The 10,505-nt window shown below is 43.4% G+C and overlaps 1 protein-coding gene across 10 annotated transcripts in view; it reads left to right on the forward strand.

The window, feature by feature from the left end:
- The window catches only part of ncam1b (neural cell adhesion molecule 1b), a 73,015-nt gene extending 65,034 nt beyond the window's left edge, over positions 1-7,981 (forward strand). For 6 of the 10 annotated variants that reach the window (XM_062386234.1, XM_062386236.1, XM_062386235.1 and 3 more), the window contains 4 exons: positions 1,473-1,671; positions 2,608-2,724; positions 3,497-4,603; positions 5,837-7,981. In XM_062386234.1, the coding sequence (XP_062242218.1) occupies positions 1,473-1,671; positions 2,608-2,724; positions 3,497-4,603; positions 5,837-5,957 (1,544 nt within the window). In that variant the 3' untranslated portion in view covers positions 5,958-7,981. Of the gene's footprint in view, positions 1-244; positions 954-1,472; positions 1,672-2,607; positions 2,725-3,496; positions 4,636-5,836 lie in introns of those variants that run through there. The other 4 variants (XM_062386242.1, XM_062386243.1, XM_062386240.1 and 1 more) reach the window with 3 other exon arrangements.
- Positions 7,982-10,505: the final 2,524 nt, after the last annotated feature.

The raw sequence follows: 10,505 nt of genomic DNA on the forward strand, positions 1-10,505 counted from the left end.
CCTCTGTTTTCCCCACCCTTCTCTTTTTGTTCCTCTGTTGTCTTTCATTCCCTCCCCCTGTACTTGTCCTTTATTCTTTCTTTCTACTCTCTCTCTCTCTCTCTCTCTCTCTCTCTCTCTCAATGGTCCTGCTCTCTTGCCTGGTCCTGGACATTGCTGTGGTGGATCACGTGAACATTTTCGTCTCGACCTGTGTGCATTTTGGTGTTTTCGGGGGGGTTTGTGCTGTCTTCTAACCCATCAGCCACTCAGGGCTCCTCATCTGTGACATGCTCTTTGGTATCACTCATCCTGTCCCTCATCTCTGTGCTTCTGCTCTCTTAGTTTGTGTGGGGGAGTTCACCCATTAAAAGGAGAGCTCGCCTTTCCTCTGGCCTGGCTGTCTCTCTGGATGCGTTCACTCCTTAAAACCGACTTTGTCCACGACAGACTTGGTCCCGTGTAGCTTGAGAACAGACCAGACAGATGGGATAAACCAAAGGCAGTGGAAAACCTGCGCCTCCCACAGACCCACTCTGCTCAGCATTAGCCCGTCATCAGTCCTAGACCACAGAGACGAGTGCCAGTTTACAGTGATGAATACTAGTGGAATTGAAATGAAGTTATTGTAACAATAGCATTTCTAAACAGAGTTAAGGCTGAGTGCTGGACCTGTTTGTTTACATAAACACTTTATTATATTCCTAAATTAATCACAAATCTTTCTATATGTTCTGTAAATGTTTAAAGATTAACGTTTACATCTTGTTGGACAGAGAGAGCTAACCTAAAGTATTTGTAATGACCGAACAGATAAGCTGTGCACAGAATCATCACAAGGGAACTTATTTTTGTGCTGATTACTAAGACAAACATTCAGATGTTTCTCACGCATGTATCAAATATTTGAAAATTACCAGTTTTTACACCTTTATAACTGGAGGGTGCTTTACTCAGCTGTGGATTCATTAGCAGACCTTGTTTACCTGTAAATTGTTGTTGTCAGAGTTGAATTTATCTTTAGACAGAGTCAGTCCTCTGCAAGAATTAAACATGACTTTACACAAACCGTGATGATGCATTACAGCTTTTTGTACGTTTATTCTGTCCTGCATGTGTCTGTAACTAGCAACTCGGTGTAAGCGTTGGTTTGCTCTTCTTTCTAATACCAAATAAATGTGTTGAATATTTATTTTGAAATGTTTTCTTTAAGGAGAGCCTGACTAACCCGACTGCATATACATTCCTCAACATGCTTCATATTTACTACAAAGATATGATACATTAAACACAAGTGAAGACAAACACACTGCATCTAAATAGACAGAGATTGTATCAGTGCTAACAGCAGGTGAGTGGTTTCTGTTTTCCTGGAACATCTGTGGTAACAGTAGCGTAGCAGCACATCATATAGGTTGTTCCTGGCTGTTTGTATAAAAGTGTCACGCTGCAGCTCTGTGCTCTCCCTCCCTCACTTCTCCCCCGTCTGGCAGATATGGGTGAGGAGGCAGCGCTCTCCATGGGCATCATGATCTGGGCAGGGATCCTTGTTGTGGTGTTTCTGCTGCTGCTGCTGGCGGTGGACGTCACCTGCTACTTTGTCAACAAATGTGGCCTCATCATGTGCCTCTGCGGCAAATCTGGCACCGGGACCAAAGGACACAACCTGGAGGAGGGCAAGGCAGCGTTCGTGTGAGTATTAGATACAATTAAAGTACAAGGGGTTCAGTCCTTTCAACACTGACCCTCAGTCAGAGGAACATCTCGCTCCAGATATACTGTAGATCTTCATATGTACATTTTGTTTTCTCAATCTGGTGTAATAGATATTTTTTAAAGTTGCTCTCATCAATATTTGTATCACTTGTCAAACACTGACAATTAGCACCCGACTACGTGTTTCCCTCGAACTCTACAAAGATCTTTCACATCTCTCTGGTGATGGTTACAACCTACAATTTTTCTGTTGACTTTCACACTCACACACCGTACACTCCCTGTCCACCTCCAAACAGTCCACAGACAGAGTTAGAGGCAAGCTGATGAACATGGAACGTTAAACTGTTTCAGGACTTTTCTAGTCTGTATTAAAACAGTAGGTGTCCCTTTAAACAGTCAAGCCACTTTGTTCATTCTTTCCTAATATAGCTTATGGCATATTTTCAATTCCCAAAATATATATTCAAGAGTTCATCTGAAGCGTTAGAGGCTTGAGCCAAATCCTCTGGATTTCCACCCAGCATGGTTAGATCTATGCCAGTGTAAATGCAAAATATCATTAATTTAGAGAGAAATCTGCACAAGATCTCATTAAACCGAAATATAAACAGTTTGAACAGTAATTCATCTTCCTCGATAAAAAAAAGTGATTTAAAAATGAATAAAGTATGTTCATCACATTTGTTGTGAAAACACAGACACAGGCAGAACATAGTGAACAGCACCACCCTGAGGCAAGGAGGGAGAACAACACCATAAATCCCACACATAAACACAGTGTGACTCAGTCGTAACAGTCTGCTCCGTCTCTGAGCTTCAATTCTTTCATGGACAGTAGTCACCGCAATAATCGGGTCTTCAGGTCGTGCAATAACTTTCACATCATGTTGTACATTCACTCTTTTACAGGAAAGATGAGTCCAAAGAGCCGATAGTGGAAGTCCGGACAGAGGACGAGTGCACAGCCAATCACAACGCAGCAGGACCCACAGAACCCAATGAAACGACACCTCTCACAGAGCCAGAGTAAGTAGAAGCTGACTCACAGCACTCCGCCTTTTGACTGCTCAAGTCTTTTTTAGCTGTCGTACATTGCACTCCACTTCAAAGAATAATCACGTTGCTCAACAGGACGACATTTGACCCGTGAAATTCTCTGAAACCTCGAGGTCATTCTTGAGTGGAGTCCACTGAACTACCGCTGTTGCTTTTCTGTTTTTTATTCCCACTCAGAGGGAAGTACTGCACTTTGTGTTCCTCTCTCCGGCCGCTGGAGATTTTCTGTCTCATTATTACCATGGTTGAAGCAATACCAGTTAAAGACACAGAGGGGCGTTAGTCCTCTTTAGTGTGGTTGTCAAAGCCATTTGACAACCTCTGCAGCCATCTCTCATATCAGCAGTCTGGAAAAAATGAGATTACACAGTATGAGATTATCACTGGTACTGTTTAGGCCTCAGAGGTGGTTCTGCGTGGTGCTGTAGTTCAGCAGGAGTGCAGGACTGGTGCCTTTTTACTAAATTACTCGTCCCAGTCGGTGTACTCCGTGTTGGTGTGTGTATGGGATGTATCCTTTAATGTCCACTCACAGCATGACGCCTTCTTTTTCTTTTCTTTCTTTTCCTCACTAGGCTTAAATACTTGCTGTGTTTTTTTCAGTTCTTTTTTGTCTTTGTGTGATTTTCTTTTTCTAAAGCCAACTAATCCCTCTGCATGCTCTTGTCCGAGCCACCCTTCCTCTGTCACAGTCACCCTGGTGTCTAGTCTGTGTGTCTCTGTTCTCTCCCTACTCTCTCAGGCTGGCGGCTTTCACTGCTGCTCTGGCACTGGAAACCCTCTCGTCCGTAGCCACCAACTCTGACACGGCCACTGCAACAATTGACCCTGCTCAGGACAGCCCCTCTAGCGAGTCCACTACCCTCACTTTTAGCCTGTCCACCCCGGCCAACGACCCCTCACCCACCCCCATCAGGGCCCCGGCCCCGACTCCAGAGTCAAATGCGACCCCGCTGGCCCCTATACTCTTCACGGCTGCCATTGAGGCTAAAATGGCCCCGTTAGTAGAACAAAGACGAAGTTACCCCCCGGAAGAACAGGAGAAAATACCCACCCCACCTTGTAGCCCTGAAACGCCTAAACCTCAAAAATCTGGGACACCAATACCACCAAAACGTAGACACTCTCCCAAACTTGCCGCACTGAATGCTAAACGTAGCCCCCCTGTATCTCCACTAGCCACGTCCTCCCCGGCATCCTCCCCGGCATCCTCACCCGCTCCCGACACCAAGAAAAAGGCTCCGAGCCCACCGGTCGCCAAACCCCTGACGAAACAAGACCCAGTAGCCTTAGACACCGAGACACCAGCGCAAACTGCCTCCGCCCGAGCAAACACTGCCCCTCCAAAACAAGACACTGCCCCAGATGCCAGTGGGCGTAGCCTTACTGCCTCCGACACCAACAACCCCTCCGACCAAATTGTTGAGAGCAACACACCCACTGCCAAAGATGCTGCAACCAGCGTTCCCTCAGTGAGCCACACTGCTCCTAATGCTGAAGAATCTGCTCCTCTAGTTGCAGAAGTCCCCTCTCCTCTTCCTGTTACTACCATTCCTACCCCTGCCCCCCCTAGTCCCCAGGTGCTGGTCTCCAATGATCTCCACCCAGCGCCCTCAGACATGTACGACTTACTAACCCCGGACATGGGGCCCAGATTTAGTGCAGATTTCGACTTAGAGCTGACTAATGGGACAGAGAGAAGCTTCCTCCCCCCCGCAGACCTAATAAGCTTAGAGAGCCCGCCCTCTGCCCCCTCTCTGCCCAATGGAGACGGCGCAGACCTCCCCCCCTCAGGCCCAGTTCTGGACGCATCAGAGACTCTGGCCAAGACTGCTCCTGTCAACGATGAGTACGGCTCCCTCTAGAGGTTTATCTGTGTGTGTGAGTGTGTGTGTGTAATTTGTATGCCCATTCATTCACCACCGCATCTTGCCATTGACCACACAATATGAAATATTGTAATGGTAAACTGTGGTAATGACATTGGGATAGAGGAGTGATCTGATGGTTTTCTTTCTTTAATGCTCGTGTGTGACAGTTCTTCATTGTGGGGTCTCAACGTTCTGCAACATTCACCACAAGTTCAGATGAGCCTCTTTCACACAGGCTGGTCATTACAAACAAGTGATGACGAGTTTAGAGAACAATCTCATGTCTTAATGAGTAGAAATTAGTGTTAGACCTTTATCGTAAAATAGTTTTCCTCGCTTGATTTCCTCAAATCTAACAGGACACACGTGTTCAGGGTAACGTCAGATTAACGTAGAGGCTGCCAAACACTCCCCTTCAATTCTATTAAGCTTCTTCACCATTTTGCTCGATCCTGCTAACAGAGAAACAGCAAAGAAAATATCATAAACTGACATTATGTGAACAACTAGAAATTGAATGTGTCAACTTTATAAAACAGGCAGAAGAGTGAGGCGAGTGTCATTAAGTCTTTAACAGAAAAACAAGTTTTAAAATGTCACTGACAGAATCCAGTCATCCAGTTTTAAACTCAGCGAGGACACGACTCCCTCTTATACACCAGAGGCTCTTTCTGACACAGTCCTCTCATGTCTGAATAAAGTATAAATCAAACACCTGGAGACCAGCGATGTCCCACAGTCCATGTCTGATACGGACCTGGTTTTAATGACAATAACATTTAGTCTCAGGCAGTAACTGGACGCCTCTGAGTAAACCCTCAGTCGCTGTGCTAAAGACAACGGAAGGCCTGGCGTGGTAGTTCCTGCTCTGAGCTGCAGGCGGCGTCTACACAAACACATTCTGGCTGATCACAGTCTCTCTGAGGTCGAACTGAACTCATCCGTACGGACTGTGTAAGTCTTGAGATGGATTATGTGAGTCCGTCATTATCTGTTTAATTTTATCTAACTGTTGTCAAAGGTGGTGAAGAAATATGTAAGAAGACGTCTAAAGGCGGGGTCTTCTTACATATTGGGTGAAGATGTCATTGAGAGTAAATGGTTCAACTTGTGTTTGTTTGCTGGGATTTGTTATTCTTTGCCGGAGACGATCAGATTACTAATTTTGATCTCTCCTCTTTTTCCTCCCGCCCCCCCCTAACCGTTTGCAGGAAGCTATTTTCCGACGAGAAAGTCAAACTGGAGGAGGCAGGATTTTCAAACGCCCTGACAGAGATCGCTGCGGAACACAACAGTGTCATGCAGACAAAAGCCACCGAGAGCAAAGCATGATGGGCCGGGGGAACAACCCCAGCCCGGTTCCAAAACATTCTGTGGGGCAGCAGCAGCAGCAGCAGCAGCAGCGACGAGCAAGAACCACTGCAGGAGTTTTGATTTCCAGTGCCCTTAACTACATATTCAAAAACACACATGTCGACCGGTTAGAGTGCACTTTTACTGTGCTTTTATTTCTGAAATGTTTACGACACCGAAGGAGTTTTATCTTTAGTTCCTAAGAGATTTATTTTATTTTTTTATTCTTATTCTATTTAACCAGTCCGGATTGAAGGATGAACAATCTCTTATTTTAACGTTCGCCTGGTAAATATATGAAATTTGACTCTTTCTATTGTGCTTACAGTTTAAATCGTCATTACACACATGCATCTGATTATTATGGAGAAATGTAAAAAAAAAAGGAAAAAAAAGACTATTATGTATAGAAATTATTTTTCTTATTTTAATGTTCTACTGCTCAAATGTAAAACTGTTGCATTTTTATTTTTGTTTGACCTTTTAATTTGAGGGCTAGTCTCGTGAATTGCTTGTTCTGCATGTCTGAAGTGGTTGTAAAAGTTGTTTTGTTTACGAGGTTTATTGTTTCACTCTGTGTGATACAGGATGTTTCATCTCCAGAAACACTGGCATCAATCAAACATAGGCTCGAGTTCAACGATTGGATTAAATCCATATTAGCTACGGTGATAAAAATGCAAGATTAACCCAGAGCCGGCTGCGCGGGGGGGGGGGGGGGAATAATCCCACAACACGTTGACGGTTTGGCCCATTTTACAATCAAATTTATTCAGTCTGTCACTGCCTTCCCACAGCGTTGCTTCCAAATATTCATTAATGAAATGTATTTGTATTAAATGAGGCAGCTCAGTGAACGCAAACATTCAGAGAAAAACAAACAGAAAAGTGCTGGTTCTCCATCGGGGTGGAGGAGCCCTGAGCCGAGTGAATGTCTTGTGATCTCCAGCTAAATATATAAGCCACGTTATTTGTTTTCGGGGGGAAACGACTTCCACAGCGATCACTTCCTCCTCACGTCAGAACACAACAGAGCTGCGGCTTCGTGGAGTCAACTTGTGCTTTTAAAGTGGGAAAAAAATTTAACAAGGACTGAAAAGCACTTTTGTACTATTTAAAAAAAACTACAGAGATTTCTTTCTTTTTTTCATTCCTGCCTGCAAGCTTGTGCACTGTGCCTGTGTGTCAGTAGAGCGTCTCGTCATCAGTTTCTATGATAACCTGTATAGCTTCGTCGTGAGAGATTTAGCCTTTTTTCTTTTGATTTGGTATATTGTATTATTAGAAGAAAAAGTATGATAAATGGACTAATGTGGTCATTATAACACGTGTAGTGTATGAAACTGTCCGTCTCTGGTCACAGCACTTCTATATATTGCCAGCTATAGTGAAGGGAGGTGTTTTTGAGCCTTGGCATGAATTCAGTGAGTACTTTATAACATATAACTACAAGGCAGATAGACGTGCCTGTGTTTGTTTGGGGCAAATAGCTCTCATATTGATTTAATGAGTGTTACCCTGTGGGGCTTGTTCTGGCATAAATACACAGTTTTTTTTATTTCTCTCCCCAGTTGTTATTCAAGTGTTCTTGTAATGTGGTCTTTGAATTTCTCTATTCTTTTTTTTTTTTTTTTTTTAAGTTTTTGTCTTTTTGTACAACAACAAACAGCAAAAAAAACTAAAACAAAAAAAAACTAACTCCCTCACGAAGAGCGACTGCTTGACATGTTCTGGATCCACTGAGAGGAAGCAGGGTGGCCCCCCCCTCCCCAACAGAAGATCAAACTTCTTTTTTTTTAAGCGTTAGATAATAATAGATGTAATGTTAAAAGAAGCGCTGACAGATTTGAGATGTATCAGAACTAAATGACCTTGGACTCCTCTGCTGTTCCCACCTTGCTTCCCTGGTCTCTGGGTGCTCCTTTTTGTTTTATTGGGTCCAACTCAGAGACGATCTGTTGTGTACAGTCTGAGTGAAAAACCCCATTTACAGAATAAAAAGAAAAAAAACGGTTTCCAAATCTTAACCTGTCCTGGTCCATTTTTTTAAAATAAATATTAGTTTTTTCTCCTTCAAAAACTGAGAGCGTGCAGTGACATGTAGTGGACGGGAGATGGCGCTATTCACCTGTACACCACTATTTATTTTGTGTTGTTTTCGCCATGTCATGGACACAGGACTGTTGACAGAAAGGTCACCGAGCAAACAGGTTGTGTCTTGGCTGCTCCTGGCTCTGAGAAGACGAGGCTCAGATAAACACGTGTTACATAACGTGGGGGGGTTAAGTTAAAGCTTCCAGGTTCATGTCAGAAATACTGATGGGGGGGGGTATTTCAGCTGTGGCATTTTCTCCCCCTTGGTACCTGAGAACCGGTGTCAACAACAGTGTTGACCGGGCACAGAGTCTGGCTCCTGCCCGCAGACTGAGCGCCTGTTCCCCCCCCCCCCCCACCCCCCCCCCCCCCACATACACACACACACACACACACACACACTCCCCCTGGTGTCCGGTTCGACAGCACCTGGATCGTTTCATGTGTTATTACTTCGCTCCTCCAGCCTGTCACAGGGATTCGCACCTGTGACGCGTCTCCGTCTGCAGCTGGATGGAGAGACGAGGATCATTCGGGGCCATGACGTCTCCTGAGCCGGTCAGAGCAGCGGCAGGCAGCGGGGGTCACACAGGAACCCACCGGAGGGGCCCTTCAAAGTAAAATACATGAGCACACGTGAGGTGACGGTGAAAACATGACGAGATGAACCTTTACTGATCCTATAATACTCTGTACAATACTAAAATTAGGGTATTATGAAGGCAGTCATTCCGCTATATACTTCGGGGAGTTGAGTTTACACTTTTACAATTTGTGTTCACATCATTTACATTAGTAAAATTAGCAGTACCTAAATTTAAAGGTCGATGGTGTACGATTAAGGTGAAAGGGATCAATGGGCAGACAGTGAATATAAAGTGTGTTTCATCTAAATTGTACTTATTGTTATTTTCTTTACCCTAGAATGACCCTTTACATTTAAATAGTTTATATTCACACCAGGGGTTGGTCCTCTCTACGGAGGCCACCATGTTTTTTACAGTAGTTCAAACTGGACAAACTAAACAGCTTCTGAGTTTATATGACCACTGAAGGCTGCCACATGTTCTCCTTCATGTTTGGAAGTGGCGGGGGAGGGGGAGGTGAGGGTAATTCAACACTAAATTCTACATTCTGAACCTTTAAAATGTCTCCATTACAGCTTAAAGTCCAGCATGAAATATCCGTGTCAAATGTGTAAATGAGAGTTCTTCAATATTTCAATATTTAATTTCCTTAACTTAAAAATAGCAAAAAAGTAAAAGTTGCATCATAATCATGCTTTTATCAAAACTCTCTTGCTCTTTCTTCCACATCATTTCAAGCTGTGGGGTATTTTCAGGCAGTTTTTCACACGCACCACGTTTATGATCAACATTGAGGGTCTTCTTCCCCCAATGGGGTTCATGTTAGAGGACTGACGGATGTCTCTAAAAAATAACCTCAGTTTGTGTTAAATGAAATGAGTTGTTCATGTTGGATTTTGAAGTGTGGGTCTTTGTCCTGTTGTTGAGGCTGCTCTCTTTCATTTCACTTTCTGAATGGACCGACTGCAGGACACTAGAATTTGCTGATATCTAATGGAATCTACTCTCTTCTCTGTTCCTTTGTCCACCGGCTGCTCCACAATGACATCCTCACCTCTAAGCTTAACAAAGGAGGAAGTTACACACTGACTTAGTTGGATTTCCAAACTGTTAAGTATTTCTGTTCCTATTAATTTGCAGGAGTTGAATTTACTTATTCTCTGTATTTACTGTAAGTTGGAAAACACAGACACAAAGAAACTCAACAACACATTATTAAATTATCATTAGTGATAAAGGGGCATTGGAATGTTGCAACTGATATATGTGGAAGTAAATGATATTATTTTACCACATAATTAATAGTATCTGTGCACAATAAACCAGGTTATCAATCAGCTTATCAAACCTTGTTTAGTGATCTGCAATGTAACTGTCTATTAGACGTAGAGGCGTGAAAGAATAACACAAGTACAACACAAATGAGGGTATATTAAGTATAAGTTCCCAAAAAGTGAGTAATTGTTCTTACAATTCTTCATCTTTTGTCATTTACATTGTGGGTATGTGTCTACTTATTCCAGGATTTCTATTTTATGTACATTTGTTGAACATTTTACTTTTTTTAAATGAACAGTAAAGGATCAGGATTGTTTCTGTATTTGCCAGGATTTGACTCAAGGCAGAAAATAACATCTAAAGAAAAAAGAAACCCAGAATATGTATTGATCACCTAACAAAGTACCACAGTCAGCAGCTTAAAACACCAGGTCACCAGATTTGCACTCGTGTGTTGAAAAGTCCCAAAAGAAAACAGACTGAATGAATGGATACAGGCTCCTTGTTACACTCCCCTCCCCCGTCCTGTTCAGAGTTGACCGCTCACTAAAGACACTCTCAGCTCCGA

This window comes from Platichthys flesus, chromosome 4 (genome assembly GCF_949316205.1).
Source record: "Platichthys flesus chromosome 4, fPlaFle2.1, whole genome shotgun sequence".
NCBI classification, from domain to species: domain Eukaryota; kingdom Metazoa; phylum Chordata; class Actinopteri; order Pleuronectiformes; family Pleuronectidae; genus Platichthys; species Platichthys flesus.